At 33.4% G+C, this 26,686-nt stretch overlaps 3 protein-coding genes across 7 annotated transcripts; 1 reads left to right on the top strand and 2 right to left on the bottom strand.

The window, feature by feature from the left end:
• Positions 1–1,401: 1,401 nt before the first annotated feature.
• Positions 1,402–5,515, top strand: LOC107846940 (protein TIFY 6B). 4 transcript variants are annotated; one of them, XM_016691220.2, is made up of 8 exons: positions 1,402–1,528; positions 1,622–1,730; positions 3,359–3,501; positions 3,840–4,042; positions 4,220–4,310; positions 4,400–4,727; positions 4,895–4,952; positions 5,152–5,515. In XM_016691220.2, the coding sequence occupies exons 2-8, from the start codon at positions 1,646–1,648 to the stop codon at positions 5,282–5,284; spliced, it is 1,041 nt and encodes a 346-aa protein (XP_016546706.1). In that variant the 5' UTR covers positions 1,402–1,528; positions 1,622–1,645; the 3' UTR covers positions 5,285–5,515. The 4 variants fall into 4 exon arrangements, with proteins under 4 accessions (XP_016546706.1, XP_016546720.1, XP_016546725.1 ...); XM_016691239.2 differs by having other exon boundaries at positions 1,441–1,528; positions 3,936–4,042; XM_016691234.2 differs by having other exon boundaries at positions 1,438–1,730; positions 3,936–4,042.
• A 4,384-nt stretch (positions 5,516–9,899) lies between these two features.
• On the bottom strand, positions 9,900–15,420 carry LOC107846932 (F-box protein SKIP28). Its single transcript, XM_016691206.2, has 3 exons — positions 14,766–15,420; positions 13,410–13,783; positions 9,900–10,713 (listed from the first exon to the last, which is right to left on the bottom strand). The coding sequence occupies exons 1-3, from the start codon at positions 15,081–15,083 to the stop codon at positions 10,482–10,484; spliced, it is 924 nt and encodes a 307-aa protein (XP_016546692.1). The 5' UTR covers positions 15,084–15,420; the 3' UTR covers positions 9,900–10,481.
• A 1,118-nt stretch (positions 15,421–16,538) lies between these two features.
• LOC107846914 (dynein light chain 1, cytoplasmic) lies at positions 16,539–21,561 on the bottom strand. Of its 2 annotated transcripts, XM_016691188.2 has the most exons (3): positions 21,073–21,561; positions 20,362–20,454; positions 16,539–16,818 (listed from the first exon to the last, which is right to left on the bottom strand). In XM_016691188.2, exons 1-3 carry the CDS (start codon positions 21,310–21,312, stop codon positions 16,663–16,665), a joined length of 489 nt encoding a protein of 162 aa, XP_016546674.1. In that variant the 5' UTR covers positions 21,313–21,561; the 3' UTR covers positions 16,539–16,662. The 2 variants fall into 2 exon arrangements, with proteins under 2 accessions (XP_016546674.1, XP_016546681.1); XM_016691195.2 differs by lacking the exon at positions 20,362–20,454 and having other exon boundaries at positions 21,073–21,543.
• Positions 21,562–26,686: the final 5,125 nt, after the last annotated feature.

Below are 26,686 nucleotides of genomic sequence, written 5' to 3'. Positions count from 1 at the left end.
ATGTCTGTAATTTTCAAATATCAATAGTACTTTATTTTTGTTTTTTTGACCTAGATATGGTAAAAGTACAAGAACCTTTCGGCACCAAATTAGATACTTGCAGGCAGTTATTAATTTTTTAACCGTACACATTGAAAGACTAAAAGACACGTGATTGTAATTAGTTAGGGGTATTATTGTCATTAACCTGTCAAATTACTTTTGTATTTAAATAAAAAATATTTAAGTCAAGGATAAGCTCTTTTAATACATATAGTCACTTGGTAAGTAGAATACGCATAATAAATTCATAATAAAATTTAGGATTAATTTTATGCTATGTTTGATTTGAAGATTTGGTTAAACTTAAAATTATTTTACTTATTAGTTTTAAATGGAGAAATTATTAATTCTTTATTAAGGATAAGATAAAAAGATTTCATAAAATATCTCATTCATGAAATATGTCTGTTCATCTATACTATATATCAAATTACTTTATGGATAAAAATTAATTTTAATAATTGTGTAACTTTTTTTTCTTAGTTTTTTCTTCTACCACCTCACAAAATTTGCTACAACACACTTCAACTTTACGGTGAATTCTATCATTTGCTAAACTAAAATTTAGCGTATTTTTATCAACCTTTTGAACTGACGTGATATCTTTATTACATAAAATGAAATTCACATCAAAGGTGTCACGTCAGTTCAAAAGGCTGACAAAAAATTATCATATTAGCACAAAATATTGACAAAAATATACTAAAATTTAGTTTAATAGGTGATAGAATCTATCGTGAATTGAAGTGTGTCGTAACAACTTTATCCATAATTCGAGGAATACTGAATACTTATATCTATTTAATACTTCCTCCATTTTATTTTATGTGTCATTATTTAATCGGACACGGAGTTTAAGAAATAAAGAATGATTTTGTAAAGTTTATAAAATTATTCCTTTTAAAATTTGTTTTTTAATTATCTTTTCTTATAAAATGAGACTCACTAAGAATAAAATAAAAATAATGTCATTAAATTATTAAATAAGAAAATATGCTATTTTTTTTAAAATAGATTAAAAAAATTGGGATATATAAAATGCGACCAAAGAAGTAAAACGAATAATGCAATCTATCCAACATTATACTTATCAAAATAATGTACGATATTATATAGTACTCCCTCCATTTCGTTTTAATTGATTATTTTTTAAAAATATTTATTTTAATTTAATTGTTTCTTTTAGAAAATTAAGAATATTTTGTTATGTTTTTTTAATACTATTTTTAATATCAAATAACTAATTAAAATATATTTATTTAAATTTATATTTTTAAAATATAATTAATAAGATTAATTTAATAAAATAAATTTTTAATAAATTTTTTTTTTAAAAAATATCAAGTAAAAAAGAATCAACTATTTTAAAATAGAGAGTAACATATATTATGAATACGTAACATCCATCCAAACAGCATAAAAAAGAAAAGAAAGAAAGAGAAAACGCCATCAACTTCTCCATTTGCTGCAGTTTGAAGCATTTATTGTATTACTGCTATATTTCTCTTTTCATTCTCTTTCCTCTTCTTTGGGTTTTCCTGTTTTTTTTCAGTTGATCTTCCTTTTTTTTGAATATTAGGTATTTCTTGAAAATTGTTAGAAAATGGAGAGGGACTTTATGGGACTAAATATTAAAGATTCTGGAGTTGTAGTGAAAGAAGAACCTATTGAAAGCTCCAAAGAAACTGGTTTGTTTTCTTAGCTCTTTGTCCAAAATTGTGTGTTTTTTGGCTTTGTTGTGAGTATAAAAATTTGATGTTTAGTTGTTTTTTTGGTTCATTTATGAATTTGGAGAAATGGGGTGTCTTTAAATTTTCAGCTAAAAAAAGAATTTTCAAAATTGTGAATTTTTTGTTTTTTTTTGTGAGTATAAAAATTTGATGTTTAGTTGTTTTTTGGGTCATTTATGAGTTTGGAGAAATGGGGTGCCTTTTAAATTTTCAGCTAAAAGAGAATCATTTGATTTGTTCCTTTATTCTTAGTCCAAAATTGTGTATTTTTTGGCTTTGTTGTGAGGATAAAAATTTGATATATAGTTTGTTTTTTGGGTTCATTTATGAGTTTGGAGAAATGGGTTGCCTTTAAATTTTAAGCTAAAAAGAGAATTATTTGATTTGTTTCTTTATCTTTGATCAAAAATTTGAATTTTTGGGTTTCTTGTAAGCATAAAAATGAAAATTTGATCTTTAGTTGTTTTTTGGGTTCATTTATGTGTTTTGGAAATTGGGTTGTCTTTGAATTTTCAGCTAGAAAAGTATATTGTTTGATTTGTTAATTAGTTTTCTCTAATTTGTTTCTTTTTGGTTTTGTTGTGAGCACAAAAGTTTGATCTTTAGTTGTTGTTTTGGTTCATTATGAGTTTTGAAGAGATTGAATGAGAATTATTTGATTTGTTAAGTTCAAAATTGTGAATATTTAGCTTTGTTACGAGCTTAAAAATTTGATTTTAGTTGTTTTTTGGTTTAACTATGGGTTTGGAGAAATGGGGTGCCCTTAAATTTTCAACTAAAAAGAGAATTATTTGATTTGTTTCTTTATCTTTGATCAAAATTGTGAATTTTTGGCTTTCTTGTGAGCATAAAAAATTGATCTTTAGTTGTTTTAGGTGGATTGTCTTCAATTTTTCAACTAATGAAATGTTATTTGATTCGTTAAGTTTTTTTTTTATAACCGTGGTGTCCACGCTAGCTTTCACGCACCTTGATTTATTGATGAGATACCTGTCACCGCGCAAGATATCGGTAATAGATATCAATTAACTCTGTCGACCAAGGTTAGGACGGGAAGAATCACGTAGTGTTTTTTGATAAACCTCAGGTTCTCAAAAGCTAAGTTGCTCGGACTCTGCAAAAGTGTTGCCCCATCCATGTCCGATCCTTCAAAAATACACTATTTTTGGAGGATCCGAGCAACTTAGCTCAAAAGGGAGCTTATTGAAGTTTGCTTTTGATAGTTAGTGTTTCATTAGGTGAATCTAAAAGAAGAAACTCTTAAGTTATTTGAATTGGACAAAACGAAAGACTTCCTTTTTGGCATATAGTCTTCTGAGGTAATAAGCTATTTTGGATTGATTGTTGTTTTTGTTCAGCGGTGAAGCTAAGATTTGAACTTTACGGGTTCTAAATTCTAGCATAACAGCATGAGGTGTCAGTAACTTTAATTTTTGTACATATTTAATGGATTTCTTACTATAGAAAAACAGAATTTGAACTAAATTTCCTGCGTTGGCCGAATCTATACAAAACGTTCAAGCGTCGTGGCCTGTTTTTGTTATTGTTTGTATGTATTGGGTTAAGATGGTTCTCGCTTGTATCAGGGTTTCGCTGGCCGATGTCGAGCAAGGTTGGTGTACCTCATTTCATGTCTTTGAACTCTGCTCAAGATGTAAACCACTTCAAAGCTCTATCTGTCACGGATGGAGTCGATGCTGGTTTCAAACGTCAGTCTGGTGAACTCCAGGTTTGTCTTTTCCCTTTAATTGCACGAAGTTGGTTTATACATATTTGTAAGGATTTGTGCGACTACAAATGACAACACCCAAATTTGCCATGATTCTAGTGAAGCTATTTGTTATTAATGCGTTGCCGTAGCTTCTACTTGTCTGTTGTCTCGACTTCTTGTGTAATTCATTTGCGAAACTATACTCCGAATTGTCAACAATCTCCTGCTTTTATTGCCTATGGATTCCTTTCGAAATGGATAACACTGCTTTTAAATCCATTTGGGAAGAAAAGATAGATCACCACGGGTAACAAGGAACTATTTTTTTTAGCTTGACACGTTATAATCTGCAACAGAATGTGCATGCAATGCATCTTCTGCATGATGTTAAGATGCTTCCGTTTAACATGAGCAATCCCTCCTACAAGACTCATTTTGGTGGTACTGGCCAGCAATCTGCAGCTACGACGATGAACCAAGTTCTTGGTGGAATTCCTGTTACGGCTCCTCATTCAATGCTTCCATCGCGTGGCTCTGTGGCTGGGACAACCGAAGCTTGGTAAGTTCACTATTTTGTTCACACAATACAGACTGCATGTACTGTGTTACGGAAGTCGCTGCTTGACACACTATTAATTGAAAAACATCAAATGTATAAGACAACTTGGCTAAGAAAGCCCGAGTGGATCGAAACAGAAACTAAAACTTTGTGTAAAACGTCGTACATTTTTTGCAGGTTTAATTCCAAAGGTTCTGCAGCACCTGCTCAGCTGACCATCTTCTATGGTGGGACGGTCAATGTCTTCGATGATATCTCTCCTGAGAGGGTACCCTCTTGTTCTCTCGCTCTCGCATGCACACAAACTAATATTAAGAAGTTCCTCTAAGGTTTATATTTGCGTGTCATGTTACGCAGGCACAGGCTATTATGTTTTTGGCTGGAAACGGTTGTACTGCTCTTAATATGGTGCAACCGAGGTTTCAACTTCAGGCATCTGCACCCAAACCTGCTGCTGCGGATGGCGTGTGTGTGAACCAAACCCCAAACATGCTACCTGCCTCGGGTCTTTCCAGCCCGATGTCCGTTTCTTCCCATCCCATTGGTCAATCTGATGGAAACAAAGATGACATGAAGATATCCAAGACTGCGAACATCTCAGTGTCTCCCCTTGGCACACCGGAGACTCCGAAGATTGTGACATCACTAGGAGGACCTGTTGGGGCGAATACCATAATGCCAGCAGGTATGACACGCCAGAGTGGAAATTCTGAACATATTTGTGACGTAAAAGCTTACCTTTTGAAACTCAGAACTTAAGTATTCTTTCTAACTGCTTTCTTGAATTTTAGTTTCAACGTGACTTATTCAACCGTGTTTTCATTGCCTTTGTTTCATTTACGTTTTGTGCAGCGGTTCCACAAGCTAGGAAAGCATCTCTGGCTCGCTTTTTAGAGAAGCGGAAGGAAAGGTAAAATGCTAAATGTCTCATTGTTTTTCATTTAGGCTTTAGTTTACATATGCTTTTTCTGGATCACCATCGTTGGCTAACTCTCTCTCGTGGCTTTCTGGAAATTATTAATGTGACTATCAATCTTTCTGCAAAGTTACTTGTTCCTTCTGATCATCGTCGACCAGCATTGCTATTGAACTGCTGATCATGTTTGCAGGGTGATGAACTTAGCACCATATACCCTCAGCAAGAAATCGCCGGAGTGCTCCACACCCGAGTCCTACGGAGTCTGTTTCTCCGCAACTTCCAGTGTCGTGACTAGTCCTCTTTTAGCCGGTAAGGAGACCTAGCAATGATCTCTCGAGGCTGCTTAATGCCGTTAATCAGAGAAGCATATCTATTATTATTTTCAGCAAGTTTTAAGTCTCTGTAGCTATCAAATTTTTGTTGTTTTTATTGTAATGTAAAACTTTGGTTTAGCTCTAGCTAGACATCCTAGTGTATCCAATTGGTTTGGTCTTTTGCTGTAATTCTCTTTGTATGGATTGGACATCTTCAATTTGTAACTATTTATTTTGCTACATTGTGTTTCACAAGTATATATTAATATTATTTAGTCATTATATTGCTTCATTATAGTTTTTATCATAATCAAATGTGTAGTTTGGGAGTAGTTCTAAATCTTTTTGGGGTTTAAGAAACTGTAGACCAGGAAGGGAAAGCTCTGGAGTAATCGGTAAAGTCGTCGTCATGTGATCAAGAGATCACGGATTCCAATCTTCTGCAAGGTGATATTGCGTACAGTAGATTCTTGTGGTGGGGTCCTTCACTGGATCCTGAGCATAGCGGGAGCTTAGTGCACCGGGTTGCCCTTTTAAGGAACTATAAATCAAAAACAAGGAGAGTCTAGGCGCAACGGTAAAAATGTCCTTGCTATGCTCTCTCGCAACCCTTACTCTAATCAAAAGACAAAAGATTCCTACTACGATCGAGAGTTTTGGCTTATGAAGCGCCCATCGGGTAGCGCGATCGGGTCAGGTGAAATCAAAAAGACTTGTGGTCGGGTTCTTCTCTGGATCCTGAGCATAGCGGGAGCTTATTGTACCGGGTTGCCCTTTTAAGGAACTATAAACCAAAGACAAGGAGATTCTAGGAGCAACGGTAAAAATGTCCTTTGCTATGCTCTGTCGCAACCCTTACTCTAATCAAAAGACTGAAGATTCCTACAACGATTGAGAGTTCTGCCTTTTGAAGCGCTCATCGGGTAACGCGATCGGGTCAAGCGAAATCAGAAAGACTTCGATCTTTCAAGGTTAATATTAGGGAAACGAGAGTGAGGCAAAGAGGGGGAAACCCTCGGTTTGATCATCCAATTTGCTCCAACAGTCTGTATGACCTTTGATAGGGTTTCGTAGCACTATCTATCCACTAAACTCATTTGTAATATCTTGACGAGCTGAACCAATAAGAGATACTTCATTCCATCGTCTACTTTTCTTAGGCCAATAACTACGTAAAAGGCTCGTGGAATCAACACCAGAACATTGCGCTTGAATAGTAGAACGACAACTCTACCTACGTGATGAAGGAAATGTCAAATGATAGGGGTTCGTAGCACTATCTATCCAACCGGACTCTTTTGTAATATCTTGACGAGCTGAGCCAATAAGAGATATTTCGTTTAATCATCTGCTTTTCTTGGGCCACTAACTACATAAACGGCTCGTGGAATCAATACCACAACATTGCGCTTGAATAGTTGAACGACAGTTCTATCTACGCGATGAATTAATTATCTTTGGGTTCTATCGAATCAGACACTGAATAACATTTTTTTTATGAGTCACTATTATGTGTACTAACGTTGTAAATACTTGAACTATCTTAAACAAATAAGATTCCTTCAAATTAATAAATTGAAAGAGAATATTAAATTGATAGAAACAATAAACTACCTATTCTATTTGAAAATCAAATTTTTATTTTATTTTTTGAAACTAATAAATTTGAAAAATTGGATACTTTTTGGGTGGACATAAAGGAGATTGATTTAATGTCACAACTTCCAACAAGTTGTCCATACACATCTTCACGTGCAAAAGGGTCTAAATCATTAAAAAAAATAGAGTTTCGAAATAAAATTTAAAATTCATTATTTTGCATTGGTTAAAAAATAAAAGACAGTTCGATGCACTAAACTTTTATTATGCATAGGATCTAGAGGAAGAATCGAACCAGAAAGGTCTGTTGCACGCAGCCTCACCCTACATTTATATAAGAAGTTGTTTCATCGACTTGAACCAGTGACCACCTCCAGATTACATTGCAACAATTTTATCAATTTAGTTGCGAATATTAATTTTGAAATATATCTTATACTAAAATAATAAAATTAAGTTAATTCTATAAAATATCTCAATCTATTGTAATACGTTAAAATATCTTTATCTGTCTCGTTCCGATAATCAAACTAGTCATAAAAGTTCAAAGATAGGATCAACCAATTCTTGAGTGGCAATCCTTTTATATCATTCAAATTTATATAAATATTTTTTTATTATATGGTAGTGGTTAATTTCAAAATCTTTTTATTTATTCTTTGTCCTCTATTGGTGGATATTATTTTACAAAATTTATCACGTTTTAAATTTTTTTCATTTGATATGGGTCCCAAGTGTTAGGTAATTGCTTGCAAGTTTAGATTTTTCTTTCACTAGTTTGTCCCTATTTCAAATAAAGTGAAAAATGTGTTTGCTAGTTTGCTTTCTTAATATTCTTTATGTTTGATTAATTAAAATATTTTTTGAGAAACAAATTTCTTAAAATTAATTATACAATAAATATTGAGAAAACAAGTTTCACAAGCGCGACAATACTCCCCTGCCTCCCCACTCTCTGATAGTAGCGGAGTCAGGAATTTGACAAATAATGTGCAATTTTTCACTTTAGTTGTGTTATGAGTGTGTAAAAGTAAATATACGCTCATAATGGCCAACATTTAATTTTTGTACGTCATGTAATTTTTTAACGAAGGGTATACAACACACCACCTGTAATACCCCGTGCCTAAATGTCACTGTACAACATACGACTCATTCCCTTGATTTGTACATATAACATACAAGTCGTATGTTGCAGTCGTATCCAAGACTGAAATGATTGACATTCTGTTATAGGTACGACTCAACCCTTAGAGTCGTAAGTTTACTATACGAGTCGTATGAAGTTGAGTCGTAAGGGTAACAACCTAGGTTCCCTAAGTTTCTGTCCAAGTTACGAGTGGGGGACTACAAGTCGTATGGTGATGTTACTAGTCGTAGGTTTAGACTCATATGTCATATGTACGACTCAAGGGAATAAGTCCTATGTTGTACACTGACATTTAGGCATGGAGTATTACACCACCCTTCGCCTAAGGTGGCTTTGCCCATGCCTCCCTCAAACTCCGGCTGGTCCGAATCCGCACTCTCACTCATCACCACTCAACGCTCTCCATCATAAAATTCTATATATAAATGAAATGATCTTGAGATAATATTTTCTATTTATTTATAAAATAAAATTATAAGAAAACTATTTATTTTTTAAAAATTATTTTTATATTTTCCTTGGTACCAAACACACTGAGGGGAAAACAAATGATAATATCTTTATTTTCTTGAATTATTAATTTTTTTTTCTTCAAAGATGAGAACTTTTTTACACACATGGGCAGAAGTTATTCTTCTTGCCTTACCAAACAAAAAAGTTATCCTTCTTGAAATATCTCTAACTTTATTCTATATTGGATGCTTCAACCAATGGTTATAAACTATTGTTAATATATTTAATACTTAAAAGTGAAATTTTCACCGGTTGTCCTTTTTCGAAATAATTATTTGATAAATAATTTTTTCAATAAATTTTCTCTTATTATTTATGATTTTTTTAAGATTATGATCTAAAGATTTTTATTGAGTAAATTAAAAATCTTTCTAAGAAAATATTAGATCATCATTACATTTATATATTTTTGTATATGTAAGTTATAGCTACCATTAGACGGCAATCTATATATTATACTTTCCGATCCATTTTTACGGAACTAAGATTTTCATTAAGAAAATTCAAAATATAGAAAGGTAAACATACGAAGAAATTACCAAATGGATTTAACATATAGTATGTATACGAACAAAAGTAAAAAAATTATATATTTATATAGTGTAATTTTTCGACGAATACCCTCTTAGACTAGGATGGCTAGCTCTACCATTGGCCCAGTCAAACACCGTTATATAAACTAAGACGAAAAAAGTAATACATTTCAATACACCTCTCTCGGCAACAACGACGACAAACCTAGTGTAATCTCATAAGTAGGTTCTAGAGAGAGCGGGGTGTACACAAACCCAGGGGCGGTTCAACCCTTTGATGAAAAAGGTGGTCGCCTAAGACCTCTAAAATTTGAAGGACTCATTTTTTTAGTAATAATAAATTATAAATTTTAAAAAAAATATTAAATACTAAATACTATTTATAGAAAAAATAATTTTTTTATATAAAAAAATTTAGATGGAGTTTGATATATCTAGTCCAGAATACCATGTGTCAAGAAATTAATGCATTGACTCTATTATTAATTAAAAAAAATTATTAGAATAAATCAATTATACGTATAATTTTAAAAATAGACTTTATAAAAATAATTATTTTTTCTTAAAAATGTAAAGGCCTCCGTTTGATTTTGGCCTTAAGCCACGAATTCACTTAGTTGCCCCTGCACAAACCTTATGCCTACATTTCTATGTAGAGAGGTTGTTTTCGATAGACCATCGGCTTGTTTTCGATAGACCATCGGCTCGAGACCTCAATAAGGGATTTAACATATATTATATATACAAACAGAAGTAAAAAATTACATATCTAGATAGTGTAATTTTTGGACGAACATCCCTATAGACAAGGATGGCTAGCTCTACCACTGGCCCAGTCAAACACTGTTATATAAATTAAGACGGAAGACGTAATACATTTCAATACACCTATATAAGAAACACCAACAATATACCCAGTGTGATCTCGCAAATAATGTAGTTCGGAGCAATACACCTATATAAGCAACACCATCAATATACCCAGTGCTCGCACCCAGTGCTCGCAAATGATGTAGTCCGAAGCGATACACCTATATAAGCAACAATAACAATATACCCAGTGTGATCTCGCAAATGGTGTAGTACAGAGCGCTACACCTATATATATAAGCAACACCAACAATATATAAGCAACATCAACAATATACCCAGTGCTCGCAAATGGTGTAGTCCGGAGCGATACACCTATATAAGCACTACCAACAATATACCCAGTGTGATCTCGTAAATGGTGTAGTCCGGACCGATACAACTATATAAGCAACGCCAACAATATACCCAGTGTGATCTCGCAAATGTATAGTCCGGAAAGGGAGAGGCGTACCCGACCTTACTCCTGTAAAACTGTTTGTTTTCAATAAACCCTCAGCTCAAGAAAATCATTTTCAAAATAGGTAATACACCTCCAATACTATGAACTTTGTGTTGCATGAAAACTACAATAACTGCACAAAAACCCTCCAGGATATAGAGATTGTTGGTAAGCATGTTGATTACAATATGCTTTGTTACAAAAACTGCATTTTGGAAGTTGTAGCCAACAATTTAAACACAATATATCTGTACAAGCTGCTTCACCTAATTCATCATCTTTAGTGCATACACCACATTCTTCACACCTTGGGACACATAAGAAGCAACCCCTGCACTTACAGATGACAAAATTAACTCATGAAAATATTCTACGTTCAACTCGACTAAGTTTGAGCAGGTATATTATCCGTTCGTATATTAACTCAATCCATTTTGATTCGTGTAGTCCAACCCATTTAAAAGTTTAATATCCCTTCTATCGTCGTACGAGAAATCTTGAAAAAATACTTAAAAAAAAAACAAACTTCATTTTGTTATATATAGTCATGATTAAAAAGAAATAAGTAATTAAATAAAGAATAAAGCATCTAGTACCTCATGAACTATAACCAAATTTGTTACAAACTCCAACTTCACGGGGGGTCTATTACCCCCAAACTAAATTTTAACGTATTTTTATCAATCTTTTTAGCTGACGTGACACCTTTTGTCAAACTTTTTAGCTGACGTGACACCTTTGATGTGAGCTTTATTTTATATAATAAAGGTGTCATGTTAGCACAACAGGGTGATAAAAATATGTTAAAATTGAGTTCAATGGATGATAACACCCCTGTAAAATTGGAATGTATCTTAGTAACTTTGACCATAATTCGAAAGGTATTTAATGTTTCTCTCATAAATAAACACCATAATTAGGAAGGTATTGAATGCTTTATCTCTTAAATAAAATATATGAAATTACTATAAGTTGGTAAGATTGTGTTCTAACCCAGTATTCAATCCATTTTGACTCAACCTAAGTAACCTCCAGTGGGTCATTAACTCGCTTATTTATTAGTATAAATAACCCTTTTGAAAGTAATTACACTTTTTCTCACTTTTTTAATTACTTTACTTTCTCTCTCCCTATTAATATACATAACATAGTCGATATATACATAACATTCTGTGTATATATTGAGATTTTTGTAATATGTTTAGGGACTTGAGATTTTTTGTAATATTGGAAACATAAGTTGTGTATCTGTGTAATTTTTAATATTTATTAACTTGATGCATTTTGACTATTAAAATTTCACATATAGCCACTTTTCAGCCAAGTTGAGCTATGATATGTTGTTCAGTTCGTTTTGACTCAATCCAAGTAATTTTAAGATGGGTCATTAATCCGCTTAACTCGATGCATTTTGACTACTAAAATTTCACATATAGTCACTTTTCAGCCAAGTTGGACTATGATCTGTTGTTCAACTCATTTTGACTCCATCCAAGTAATTTTAAGATGGGTCATTAATAACCCGCTTATTTATTAACTTGATGCATTTTGACTACTAAAATTTCACATATAGCAACTTTTCAGCCAAGTTGGGCTAGACCTATTGTTCAGCTTGTTTTGACTGAATCCAAGTAATTTTAAGATGGGTCATTAACCCGCTTATTTATTAACTTGATGCATTTTTACTACTAAAATTTCACATATAGCCACTTTTCAGCCAAGTTGGGCTATGACCTATTGTTTCAGCTCGTTTTGACTCATTCCAAGTAATTTTAAGGTAGGTCATTAACTCGCTTATTCATTAACTCGATGCATTTTGACTGGTAAAATTTCACATATAGCCACTTTTCAACCAAATTGGGTTATGACCTGTGTTGTTCAGCTTGTTTAGACTCATTCCAAGTAATTTTAAGGTCGGTCATTAACTCGCTTATTCATTAACTCGATGCATTTTGACTGGTAAAATTTCACATATAGCCACTTTTCAGCCAAGTTGAGCTATGACCTGTTGTTCAGCTCGTTTTGACTCAATCCAAGTAATTTTAAGATGGATCATTAACCCGTTTATTTATTAATTCGATGCATTTTGACTACTAAAATTTCACACATTAGCCACTTTTCAGCCAAGTTGAGCTATGACCTATTATTCAGCTTATTTAGACTCAATCCAAGTAGTTTTAAAGTGGGTCATTAACCCGCTTATTTATTAACTCGATGCATTTTGACTACTAAAATTTCACATATAGCCACTTTTCAGCCAAGTTGGGCTATGACCTGTTGTTCAGCTCGTTTTAATTCAATCCAAGGAATTTTAAGGTCGGTCATTAACCTGCTTATTTATTAACTCGATGCATTTTGACTACTAAAATCTCACATATAACCACTTTTTAGCCAAGTTGGGCTATGACTTGTTGTTCAGCTCGTTTTGACTCAATCCAAGTAATTCTAAAATGGGTCATTCACCCGCTTTAACCACTTTTTAGCCAAGTTGGGCTATGACTTGTTGTTCAGCTCATTTTGACTCAATCCCAGTAATTTTAAGGTGGGTCATTAACCTACTTATTTATTAACTCGATGCATTTTGACTACTAAAATTTCACATATAGCCACTTTTCAGCCAAGTTGAGCTATGACCTGTTGTTCTGCTTGCTTTGACTCAATCCAAGTAATTTTAAGGTGGTTCATTAACCTGCTTATTTATTAACTAGATGCATTTTGACTACTAAAATTTCACATATAGCCACTTTTCAGACAATTTGGATTATGACCTGTTGTTCAGCTCGTTTTGACTCAATCCAAGTAATTTTAAGGTTGGTCATTAACCTGCTCATTTCTAAAATCATTTTGATAGATAAAATTCATAAATAGTGATTTTTCAACCTCTATATTGAAAAATATCCACTATCATGAAATTTCAAATTCCACGTGTGAAACTCCATTTTTTTTTTTTCAAACATAGGGCTAAAAAGTGGCTAGTCGACATTATTTCATCCATTTTGACCCGTTCAAATTAACCACAACACCTACCTGCATTCCATAAGAACCTGGTTCTGTTGTTGTCGTTGTTGTTGTATTCTCGTGTTACAAGAATTTCTTGGACAATCAAAAACCTCTCTTATTTCACCACATTTCGGACATATATCTACGTCGATTGAAGGCTGATCAGATTCTTGTTTAAACGCATATAATTCGCATCGCGTGTTGTAGTAATTCTTCTTTCTATTTTTCATTTGCATCTGATTTATTCCCATGAGATGACATAGTGTTTGAAAATCCTCAATTTTCACATTGTATATGCCAGAAATAGCCAAGATTTTTAGCCTGTGGTTAGCCTTTGTAAGCAATTTTACTGCACCAATGACTCCCTCAATGGTTAAGCTAGTGCACCCTTGTAAATATAGCTGAAAAAAAAATAGAGAAGAATTGAAGGATCTTACAGAAATAGCCGATGCGCGATCGGATTTACTGTTTACTTTTTTTTGGTAGGGGGAGTTTTCTTCTTTAATGAGTCTTATACGACATGAATCCAGATTAGTCGAAGTTTTAAAACAGGAAAATTCATGGTTCATATGCTTTGTAAGAAGAATGAATCTACTAGAGTTCATAAATTTATCGAAGTTAGTTTATTGATTAGTCAATAAAGGATTTTTATCTTCGAAATTTATTAGAAAGGCGGTGGAAAGAGAAAACATACAAAAATGATCAACGCGAAGAAAATATGAGGTGCTTGAAAATGATTGAAGTAATTAAATAGGAGGATTATTGTGACTTTTAACTTCGATACGTTCACCTAAGATGAAAATGATTTATTTCATTATTTGACACTGTGAATGAGTAAAATCTAATTATTTAGTTATCGTCTCAAGATTATCCTCGTTAGCAAAGGAAAGTGTGTCTTAAAGCCTTGATGACCATACTAAAACACCCATTAAACTAGGCGAAGTGCTCAACATATTCGCTTCAGGGATTAGGCATGCCTTCGACAATACTAATGCGAAGTGAATTCAAATTAATCGAGGCCCAAAACGAATGCCCAATCCCAATAAAACATGTATATGGTTCTAACTTCAAAAAAAATCAACAAAAAATTAAGTAATTTTTGTGTGCTTCATGTGATTGAATCATTCAAAAATGCCTTAAAGTGACATATTCACAACTTTAACTTGATATGTTCGATTTTATACGACTTTTAATATTAATTTATCATATCTTTAAAATTATGGGTTCAAATCGAATATTTATTTTTAAAAAATACCACAAAGGATAAAGAGGGAAGAAAATTATATAAAGGACTCTACCAACCAACCATATCTTATCCATTAATAATAATAATACAATTTCAGCATAAACAAAAAAAAAAAAAAAACTATACCATATACATACCTTGTTGATATGAGGATTACTTGTAATAACTTGTAAAAGTCCATCATTTGTTATCCTAAAGCAATTTTTCATAGCAATAATTCTCAATCTACCCTTTGCTTTAGCCATTATTTTCACCAAAAAATCATCAGAAAATCGACTATTTAACGGTTTATCGACAACGATATTCAACCATGGGAGTATATCATGGTGTAGTGCATCTCTAAATGACTTGCAAACTTGAGTTATTGATAAAAGTTCAAATAAATGTAGATAAGGTAAGATCAAGAACATAGCTTCATGTGGTGGACCTAATTCATGTGAAGGAGATTGCATCATTGTAGAAGTAATAGAAAGAAAAGCAACGACTGGAGTGGGAGAGTCGGTACATTAAAAATTAAGAGTTACTTTTGATGAAGATAATGAAGGTAGATATCAAGTGAAAGGGGATCAATGGAGGAAGCAAAGTTGTGTGTTGATAAGTTTGTTAGAATGGGAAAAGAAAAAAATGTTATCATATGTTAATTTGGATGGATACATTTTGTATATCATGTATACCAATTGATTAATTATGCCTGAGAAAAAAAATGATAAAAATGGTCTACTATGTTTGTGTTGATTTAAAGAAGTCCCTTAAATATATATTCGAGCGTAGTTTTGGTCCTTGAAGTTTTTCGAAGTCAACACTTTTGGTATCCAAAACGATGTATTCTTTGCGCGAATCATCAAAATCGCGAGTAGTTTTGCTTAAGTTGTGTGTTGATAAATTTGCTAGAATTGGAAAAGAGAAAAAATGTTATCATATGTTAATTTGGATGGATACATTTTGTATATCATGTATACCAAATGATTAATTATGCATGAGAAAAAAAAATGATAAAAATGGTCCACTATGTTTGTGTTGATTTAAAGAAATCACTAAAATATATATTCTAGAGTAGTTTTGGTCCTTGAAGTTTTTCGAGCAATCTTCGAGCCTCCAAAACGATGTTTTCTTTGCGTGAATCATCAAAATGGCTCTCCAAACACCGTCTAACTACTTGTTGAAGATCGTACATTTCCTTAATGTGCAATCGTTGAACATTCTTTTGTCTAGGAAAACGAGTCAAGAGTCCATTATATATCTCTAAATACTCAGGAATGTACTTCGTGCTATTTGAACTAACCACACTCGTATCACTTTAGTTGTGTCTTGTGTACTACCAAGGCTTTCTAAGTACATTCGAGCCAAGGGTCTATCAGAAACAGCCTCTACCTCTAAGTTTGGGGTAAAGTCTGCGTACATTCTACACCCTCTTAAGTCCACCCACCAAAAGTCGCCAAAAACGACCCGTTCGCGCCGTTTCGCCAGTTTGACTTGCAACATGGCCCCAACAGCCTCGTCGAACCAACCAGATCTTCTCAATAGCCCGCCGGGGGAACTCCAAGTGATTTTTGCCCAAATCCGGGCTCGAGCCCTAGCTCACCAACCGAAAGTCGCCAAAGACAGTCCGTTCGCGCCGTTTGACTTGCAAAATGGCCCCAACAGCCTCGCTGAACAAACCAGATCTGCTCAACAGCCCATCGGGGGCACTCCAAACGATTTTCACCCAAATTCGAGCTCGAGCCCCGGGCCCATCAACCGAAAGTCACCAAAGACAGTCCGTTCGCGCCATTTGACTTGCAAAATGGCCACAAAGACCCCCTACTTTGTGGGATTATACCGGATATGTTGGCGTTGTTGCTTCTGAGTGCACGACTCTATGCAACTCTCGAAGAATTTACCGAGTACTCAACAAACAAAATAACAAAGAATGCATTAAAATTGTGCCTTTCAAGTTTCTCTTTTGGTGATTGTACAATCCAAACATACAAACTAAAACCTCTCATAACTTCAAATTTTCAGAAATTACAAAGTAGAGATCAAGAAGTGTTAGAGTCAATGATCTAAAGGTTCAACAACAGTCCTAAATAGAAGAACATAAACCTTATCAATTGAGAAGTACAAAAAACCTCCTATGGAATGTGTGACATATGAACCAAAACTAGTTCCCACAATACAATGCCAAGCTGGTCCATATGTTGAGTCAAATTCCTGAAAAAGTAGAAAAAAAAAAGTGAAATTTGATCATGCTTAACACATAATTGGTGTCAACTATCTTACAATGAGACATGACATTACATTCAACAGTTACAACTTACTGAGGAGATGACCCTAAATAGGAAAGTATGGAGAACACAAATTAGGTTAGAAGGTTAGTGCGTGTGGGTGAGTCGTAGCCAGTAGTTAGGTGTGCTTTGGGGTAGCCTTGCTAGTAGTCGTAGGACTTTACACATAGGATGGAGTCTCTAGTTAGGTGGGTTGGGGGAGGTGGGTGCTTGCAGTTTGTTAGTGTATAGTACTACTTTGTGGGTGCCTTATTTCTGTTATTTCATTTTGTCTCATGTTTTATTACGACCTTATTTACTGTCTCTGTATCTTGAGCCGGGGGTCTTATCGGAAACAACCTCTCTACTTCTTCGGAGGTAGTGATATGGATTGCGTACATTTTATCCTCCTCAGACCCCACTAGGTGGGGAATTCACTAGGTATGTTGTTGTTGTTGTATCTTGCAATGAGGAAAAGATAGAAAATACGTTGATAGAAATGACGCAACATTAACACAACATATTCAGTGTCGTCCCACAAAGTGGGTCTGGAGAGGATAGAGTGTACGTATACCTTGTCCCTAGCTTAGAGGTAGAGAGGTAAACAATTTCATTTCATATATCAAAAGGCCAAACTCGGTCGTATAGAAGAAGTATACCAAAAAGATACGATCCTCTACAAAAGACCCTCAATCTTTTATACATCGCGGGACAAGAGACTAAAACATGAGTTTTCTTCCAAGAACAAGGATTTTCTGACCAATCCGATTCATTTGGGACTACTAGCCTCGGCTCCCATCTTAGTGACTCCAACGGGACAATGTCCATTTTCACTGTGCTTGTTTCAGACCTCATTGGTTCTAATATTTATCTTACAGGCGGGAGTGGGGGGATTTTATCCCACACGTCTTTCTGCACGAGTGGCTATCGCGCTTGGGCAAGTATATTGTCAGTTCCGTAGATCAAGGCTATTGCATAGAAAGGGATGGATAAGACATTAGGGATACAACGAGGCAGTAAGACGACAGCTCCTGCTATATTGTCCAGCATTGTTTTGTGTCTACTTCAGTAATCTCCATCTGTTTTAGCTTACAGTTCTGCTCATACTCCTACTGCCTCTACTCCTTTTATTTGTAAGTCACTTTCCGACTCGAATGAATATCATAGCAGAACAAAATTTGACCCTGACTTGTCCCACTGTTGTAAATCTAGTTTATTATGCATGATTCTAGTGGAGGGAACTGTCAGTTTTGGTCTTTTCTTAGCGTTCACCATCCCGTTTCTAGGTAGTTGTTCACTCGAATGAAAACTGAGTGGCTATCTTGTTCGTCAATGTTCTATTACTGCGTTTTGTAGTGTTTCTGGGCTCCAATCTTATATCATCGCGTACAAAGAGAATCAATTTGTTACATTCGTAATAGAGGCTAAGTATAGGGTGTTGCTTATAGTGTAGCTGAGATTCTTCATATCCGTCCAGAACCAACCCTTAGGACCGACTGCAACCTTTGAAACTCGGGGACATGGACGTTCCACACTTTCCTTCTCCACTTAAGTATCAGATGTAGTTTGCTTGCTGCAGTGACCTAAGTCGCAAGTCCCTTAACCTTTGCCGATTGAGCTAACTGGGGGCAGGTCATTTACACTACTCTTTACGTATTAGTGTTATGTGAGTATCCTACTAGCTACTACTACAATTTTTCCTAATCAAGCTTGTTGAGAGATAGGCATTCATCCGTTGTCGCACTACCATTGTCATCTTGATCATAAGCCAATCTACTATATTGATCCTGTACCTTCCGACTGTGTACAACAACAACAACATACCCAGTATTATCCCGCTCGTGGGGTCTGGGAAAGGTAGTGCATACGTAGACCTTCCCCTAAGATAGAGAGGTTGTTTCCTATAGACCCTTGGCTCAAGGATTCCGACCGAGTAGATAATCTAAAAGCAAGATTTTCACTCAAGGAAGATGTGTCATACATAGTTGATAATCAAAACCTCGAGGCGCTAAAGAAAGATTTGTCATATATACATAGCATTAGATCTAAGTTCATGAACGAGCTTTCCCCCACCACAGAAGATCTAAAGATTATCGCGTTTATTCATCACAACTGAAAAACAAGAGTCCTCGAGCAACTTGAACGAGTTTTTCCCCACGACAGAACTATCAGAATGCATTTGAACATACACATTCAACAGAAATTAGCAAATCTAACCAAAGCTAGACGGTAAAATCCAAGAAAACCACAAACCTCGGAATTGAGGAGCATAAAAAAGAAGAAATAGCTTGGCATTACACATATAACCAAGTAATAGTAGTACGTTTTTGAGCTATGTTGCTCGGACTCTTAAAAAGTGCCACTGTGTGCGTGTTGGGTCCTCTAAAAGTAGTGCAATTTTTTGAGAATCCGACACGGGTGCGGCTGTATTTTTGGAGAGTCCGAGCAACAAAGTTTTTGAGAGCCAGAGCAAGGTATTTACTCATCGTTGCTGGCACACTTAAAGGCATGATTTTGCAGAGAAAACAAGAACTACAACTTAGCAAAATCAAGCAAAACCCAAAACAATCAAGATCGTCTCGTTCACACTTGAACGAGCCTCCCCCACCCACCCGCACACAAAATAACTATCAAAACGCAAACTTTGAACGCACATTCAACAGAAATTAGCAGATCAAACCAAACCACAAACCTCACAATTGAGAAGCAATAGCTTAATATTACACAAAATAACCAAGTAGAGAAGTAGTACTACCTTTTTAAAAGCCAAAGCAAAAAATTTACTATCAAGTTTCCCGCAATCCATAGCGTCAAGATTGTCTCTTGCAAACTTAAATGCATGATTTTGCATAGAAAACAAGATTCATAGAGCAACTTGAACACACACACACACACACCACCAGCACCACCACACACACAAAACTATCGAAATGCAAACTTAGAACACACATCAACAGAAACTGGCAACCTAAGTTGCTCGGACTCTTCAAAATGTCTACGGGGGCGTGTCAGATCCTCCAAAAATAGTGTATTCCAAGAATCCGACACGGGTGCGGCAACATTTTTGGAGAGTTCGAGCAACTTCGCTGGCAACTTAAATGAAACTCACAATGTCAAATGTCCAAGAAAACCATAAAGCTCACAATTAAGAAGCATAAACAAGAAGCAATAGCTTAACAACAACAACAACATACACAGTATAATCCTACAAGAGTGTACACAGACCCACGAGATAGAGAGGCTGTTTCCGGAGAATCATCAATTCGAGTATAGCAAATCAAAGCAGGTCTGAAAAGGGTAAACGACAGTGAAAAGAACTTAGCAACTAAGAAGGAAACCATAACAACAACAACAACAACAATAACAACAAAGTGCTGCAATAATCGAAACCAAACCGACAATGTAAGAAATCCGAGAAAACCACAAACCTCACAATTGAGAGGCATAAACAAGAAGCAACAGCTTTACAACAACAACAACAAGAACATACCCATTGAAATCCTACAAAGTGGATTCTGGAGGAGGTAGAGTATATGCGGTCCTTACTACCACGTGAAGGTATTGAGGCTGTTTCCGGAGGACCCTTAGCTTGAATACAGCAAATCAAAATAGGTACGAAAAAGGAAAATGACAGTGAAGAAAACATAGCAACTAATAAGTAAACCGTAACAACAACAACAACAAAATAGTGCAATAACCGAAACATCATATACTATAAAGCAACATCTTAAAATTACACATATAACCAAATAGTACCTTTTTAACAGCCAAAGCTAGCCGTTTACTGTCAAGTTTCCCACAAGCCATAGCATCAAGATTATCTCTTGCACACTTAAAAGCATGATTTTGCAAAGAAAACAAGATTCATAGACCAACTTGAACACACACACACACACACACACACCACCACCACACACACACACACACACCCCACACAAAACTATCAAGTTCCCCACAAGCCATAGCATCAAGATTCTCTCTTGCACACTAAAAAACATGATTTTGCAAAGAAAACAAGATTCATAGTACAACTTGAGCAACCCACCCCCAACCCACCACCACCACCACACACACACACACCACACAAAACTATCAAAATGCAAACTTTGACACACATTCAACATAAACTAGCAAATCAAACACAAACCTCACAATTGAAAAGCATAAACAAGAAACAATAGCTTAATATCAAACTAAGTACCTTTTTAAGAGCCAGAGCAAGACGTTTACTGTCAAGTTTCCCACAAGCCATAGCATCAAGATTCTCTCTTGCACACTTAAAAGCATGATTTTGCAATGAAAATGACATATCTGAAGCTCTCACACTTACATTCAAATGCTCATTCTGCTGTTTTTCCTCAACTGATTTCTTCTTCAATATCAAACTATTCAAGAACTTGCTCCTTCTCTCTAACTCTTCTTCTGCTTTCTCCATTGCCATTCACTCCTTTACTTCCACTAACTCACTCATCATCATTCTTCTGTTTCAGTATCAGTAGACAAACAGCAAAAAGGGTGCTCTTTTTTCAAGAAAAAAGTTAAAGAAAAAGAAGAGGTTGGACAAGAAAGTGAATGAAAGAAACTGTGTATTATTTTGCCTTTTTTTTTTGGTCAAAGTGTTTTTGTGACTTTTGATCTTAAATGTTGGAGCAACCGCTAAAGTTGTTATAACATGATCTAAAGGTCATGAATTTAAGCTACGAAAATAATTTCCGACAAAAATGTAACGTAATAAAGTGAAGAAAGAAACTGTGTACCGTTTTGCTTTTTCATTTTTTTGGTCAAAGTCTTTTGGTTACTTCTAAAGGAAAATTGAAGTAACCGGTAAAGTTGTAATTATATGATCTAGTAGTCACGGATTCAAATAGTGAAATAACAACCCACACAAGTGCAGTGTAAGGCAGCATGTAATAAACTCTTGTCATTTGGTCCTTTTTCGAATTTCGTGCATAGCGGAAGATTTAGAACATCAACTTGTTCATTTTTTTTTTGTTACTTATGAAGGAAGCTCGAGAGTTTGGGGTGGATTTAGACTTTAGAGAGTAGGTGGAATTCTCGAAACTCAGTAATTTTTATGCGAATTTTATATTTATATTGAAAAATCTAGTAATATATAAGAAGTATGAATTGAAAATTCATAATTGGAGTGTGTTATTGGTCTAGTGGTAGAGAAAAACTTGTTAATGTAGACCTCTTGATTGTTTGTTCTGTAACCCCATCAGCCACTATATTTGATTTTTATTTTGCTCGAGTATCAATAAAGTTGCTATCACATAATCTAAAAATCACGTATTCAACGTGTGAAAACAATTTCTCCGAAAAAATATAGGACAATACTTCATATAATCAAATCTTATGACTTGATGCTTTTCCTAAGCAAAAATTTTAATACACCAAAATGCTATAATTTTGGTACTTTTAATGCACCTATTAAAGTAGATTGTAGTAGACAAGGAACATTAGGTATGACATTGGAGAACAAAATTTTAATGTTTGTCTAATGGAACTTGCCTCCATTTTACTTAAGCTCAATTATTAGTATGTTTGTCAATAGATTTTTAAATTTGTCAGTAAAATTTATTTAAGTTATTTAAATAAGTAGAATAGAATAGCCACTAAAAATCCTAACATGATTGAATTCATCTTGTAGATGCTTAAGGGATCGTTTGGTGTGAAGTATAAGGAATAAATAGTCCTAAGATAAAATAAAAGATTATCTTATGCCATATTTAGCGTGAAATATTAGTTAGTAGTGAATTATTTATCCCATCATTTACTCCATAGTGGTGGGAGTAGGTATCCCATATACTTAATGGGATAAATAATTTCTAGATAACTAATTTCGAAATTAATTATGGGCAAACAACATAAATCTCGATAGTTTGAAGCTTAATTACAGAAATTTCAACATTTTATGTAATTACTAAAAATCTCAATTTTGGATATGTTGAAATACACAAGGAAAAGAAAGCTTACTTACATTAATTTTTTTATATATGTATTTTTTACTATAACTAATATATTTTTTTTGTGTGTGAAAAGACGATTTTATCTATTGTGAATCTTTTATTAAAGGCAAAAAATTTAAATTACTTTTCTAAGGGTTTTCATACACTTAATATATTGTAGATATACAATATATACAAATAGAAGTATTAAAAGCATACAACTCACTTATTTATTTAAGCCCAAATACAATTACGAATTATACAACACAACCCAATAGCCCATTATCCACCCATCCAATAAGGGGTCGTTTGGTAGAGTGTATAAGATAATATTGAATAGGTTGTATTAGTAATGTTGGGATTAGTAGTTTAAGGATTAGTAATATAGGAATTAGTAATACTGAGATTATTTTTTATGCAATATTTGGTTTGATGTATTGAAAACAATATGTATTGTTATATTTTAAAAAGAATATTGTATGTTTACAAAAATACCCTTTGACATATTATAACTTTGTCTATTCTTTGCAAAACTTTTTAAAAATAAAAAATAAAAAAAAAGAAGTAAAAATATAACTAATTATTTACTTTGGAATTCTAAGATTCAATCATTCACTTATATATATATTTTTTGTTATCTTTTCTTTATTTGTTCATCATTTTTTGTTGTTTTCACTTTGTGATGTTCTTACGTTGGAGGAAGATACGTGTAACTTTTGAACGAGACAATAGAATTATTATTGATATAAATTTGTGTTCCGTAGAGTGCATGTTAAAGCTAAGTAGGAAAAAAATATTTTTATTTATGATATCCTATTTACAAAATTAAAGTTTGTATGCAATCATGCAATTTACTTTCGGATTGTGACCAATAATTATTTTTTAAGTTAATGGAGTAGTTTTTTTTATGACTAAAAATATTTGGAGGGATATTATTATCTTGATAAATTGAAAAGAAATAACTCACATATTTCTTTTGTCTTGACACATATTTATCTATGGATTATAATCATGGATTACTAATCCCACCAAGTTGGGCGTATTAGTTATACAACCTATAATACCTTGTAGGGTGTATAACTAATCCATGTATTAATTATACATAGCTTCAAAATTGCTACCAAACAATGTACTAAGTAATCCCATCATTTAATCCATGGATTATGAAAATAATCCATCCTACCAAACGGGTCCTAAGTGTCCTAAAACTATCTATTATTATATGTATTTGCGTTTAATACGCCAGTACTGAAGCGATTGTTGCTTTATCTATCAAAGAGCGTGGGCAACATATTATACTCTCAATCCAACATCTTTTGGATCACTTTCCGATTAAACTTCCTTGGCAACATTTTTGGATCACTTTCCAATTAAAATTCCTTGGATAAGAGTGATGGACTGCTAGATATAAATGATTTCTATGTCAGAGCACCTATGGATTGTTTCGATTTTATACTGAGACATGGGTAGCTCTACTAAGTCGAAGGCTGCTGAAATTCTTTTTGATCACGAAGTAAGAGGCCTTAAATATATACACATACATATAAAATAATATTTTGTTTTTTTATATTCTTATTGTTTTTGGCATAGTATTTTAAAAGACACGTAATGCTTAGCTTCACATATTAATATGATTATTAATAAAAGCAAAAATTTATTCTAGTTAATAAGATGTTGTCCATTTATCTTCAATACATTAACATGGATGTTATTGTTAAAACTTTATTATTAATATAAAGTTTGAGTTGTTTGATTCAAAGTTTCAAAATATTTCTAGTAAAATTAGATAGTATTTCTTTCTTTACTCTTTTTTTTTAAATCATTTTTTTAAACATATTTCACAATCTTCATTATTATTTCAAGTGAAGTTGAAATCATAAAATTTACTATTAAAACTTTTGAAGCGTCAAATTTCGGAGGTCTGAAGCAAACATTTTACTAGCCTTACCCTTAAGTTACCCCTGAATGATTGAAAGCATAAATTGCTTTTCAACTTTTTATAGTTTCATAGGCGACATAATCCTATTCAAAGTTGTTATATATTTTGGATCAAAATCTTGTTGTTTTCGATTTATTCAAGATCTTGTTTATCCCAACCGATAACATCAATATGAACATCGCTATATTGTTGAGGCATTTGGGTTCTTGGCAGTCTGAAATTGTATATGAACAATACAAAAGTGATGGTATTATTGTATCAGAAAGTATAACATATTTGAGGTTGATCTCGACGATTGCTACAAAATTAGACATTAGTGAACGTTGAAAAAAAAATAGAAGTAAAGTATATCATTAACGATAATTCTTCACAATCGATGCACCTGTGATTTTTTTCCAAATGACATTTGAAAAGATAATTTGTTTTTGATTGTTCAATTTTATATTTGTTTATGATTATTAGTTCATTTTTTTAGATGATTTAATTGTTCCAGATGTATATTTTCTGCTAACAGTAATATTCTATTGGTGTGTATCTGTTTCACATGTATTACAGAATGTATGATTGTATGGAATGATAAGACGTTGCATGGAAGTGATATACAAGATCAGCATTATGTCGATGTATAGCCCACCAACTAATGTATAATGTTATCACATATAATGGTTAATAAATGTTAAATTATGTTAAAGTATGGAATCTGATAATATAATGGCTAAGTAAGAACTTGCATTAATATTACAAACTAATGTGTAAGAGTTCATTATTATACATGTGGAATTTTAATTGTAAAAACGTCGATGTATAACCAATCAGCTAATGTATAATGTTATCATATACAATGGTTAATAAATGTTAAATTAGACTAAAGTATGAAATCTGATAATATAATGGTTAAGTAAGAATTTGCATTAATGTTGCAAAGTAATGTGTAAGGTTCATTATACATTAGAAATCTAATTGTATAATGTTTAATGAGTAATTAATGTATAATAATTTATTATACATTGGATGTAAAAATTAATGTATAATAATTTATTATACATTGAATACAAATATGAATTTTTTACTCTATCATTGTAATATTTTATGCTATAGTAATGTAGAGATAGTGAAGCGTTTGTATGGATCAACCAATTCAATGTTGCAATATATTCATACAATATAGTTTCATTGACAAGATTATCAAATTTAGAACATTATTAAAAAGATATGTCTTACAGTTGTATTAATTATATATTATACATACAGTCATTTGTATGTGTGTTTTATGCTAATGTATAAAGGTTAATTCGGTCTTACATAATAGCAAAATTAATAATCAGTATATTGAAGAAGAAGAAGAAGATAGATAAGGATCCTTAGGATATCCCTAAAATAAAAAAAACAAATCCAAACCAATATTAGAAATCTAACAAGTACTAGAAGTCTTTAACATCAATTACAAAAACAAGTTAGTAAAACATGATCATGTAGAAGGTAAAAAATTATGCTACTCTAAACTAACTATTATTATTTCGTGTACTGGTTAGTTTACTAGCCTTTTCTCTTTGGAGTATTTTAAAAGTATTGATGTAGTGTTTTTATCTCAAATTAGTCTTTTTTTTTAAAAAAAAAATAGTCAAAAAGTTATTTTGATCGTTGGGCCTATGACATTATAAGGTCTCAAAGGTCCAAAACAACATTTTACTGTTGGGAAGTGGAAAAAATTAAAATTTTGCTATCGGGCCCGATCCGATCCCATGCACCGGTGGGACTAGGTCGGTCTATCGGACTCTATCAACTAAATGACTCATCTCCCTAATCGATGTAGTGTTTGTATCTCAAAAAGAAAAAAAAGGGAACAAATCAACCCACAACAGTTAGAACAATAAAAAAGGCAGAGCAAGAATGTGGAAAAAAATATGCTAGAAAATTTTTGAAAACTT

Source organism: Capsicum annuum, chromosome 8, assembly GCF_002878395.1.
Source record: "Capsicum annuum cultivar UCD-10X-F1 chromosome 8, UCD10Xv1.1, whole genome shotgun sequence".
Classification (NCBI taxonomy): domain Eukaryota; kingdom Viridiplantae; phylum Streptophyta; class Magnoliopsida; order Solanales; family Solanaceae; genus Capsicum; species Capsicum annuum.
This window is presented reverse-complemented; position numbering and strand designations above follow the sequence as displayed.

Coding starts and splice junctions, on each gene's coding strand:
- LOC107846940 (XM_016691220.2), top strand. CDS start 1,646: ATGGAGAGGGACTTTATGGGACTAAATATTAAAGATTCTGGAGTTGTA. Junction 4,043..4,219: donor GCTGGGACAACCGAAGCTTG/GTAAGTTCACTA, acceptor CATTTTTTGCAG/GTTTAATTCCAAAGGTTCTG. Junction 4,311..4,399: donor ATGATATCTCTCCTGAGAGG/GTACCCTCTTGT, acceptor CATGTTACGCAG/GCACAGGCTATTATGTTTTT.
- LOC107846932 (XM_016691206.2), bottom strand. CDS start 15,083: ATGATGCAATCTCCTTCACATGAATTAGGTCCACCACATGAAGCTATG. Junction 13,784..14,765: donor GTAATCCTCATATCAACAAG/GTATGTATATGG, acceptor TTTTTTTTTCAG/CTATATTTACAAGGGTGCAC. Junction 10,714..13,409: donor CAGGTTCTTATGGAATGCAG/GTAGGTGTTGTG, acceptor CTGTAAGTGCAG/GGGTTGCTTCTTATGTGTCC.
- LOC107846914 (XM_016691188.2), bottom strand. CDS start 21,312: ATGGCAATGGAGAAAGCAGAAGAAGAGTTAGAGAGAAGGAGCAAGTTC. Junction 20,455..21,072: donor TTGCTCTGGCTCTTAAAAAG/GTACTTAGTTTG, acceptor ATTCAAGCTAAG/GGTCCTCCGGAAACAGCCTC. Junction 16,819..20,361: donor ACTTTGTAGGATTTCAATGG/GTATGTTCTTGT, acceptor CTACTTTTTCAG/GAATTTGACTCAACATATGG.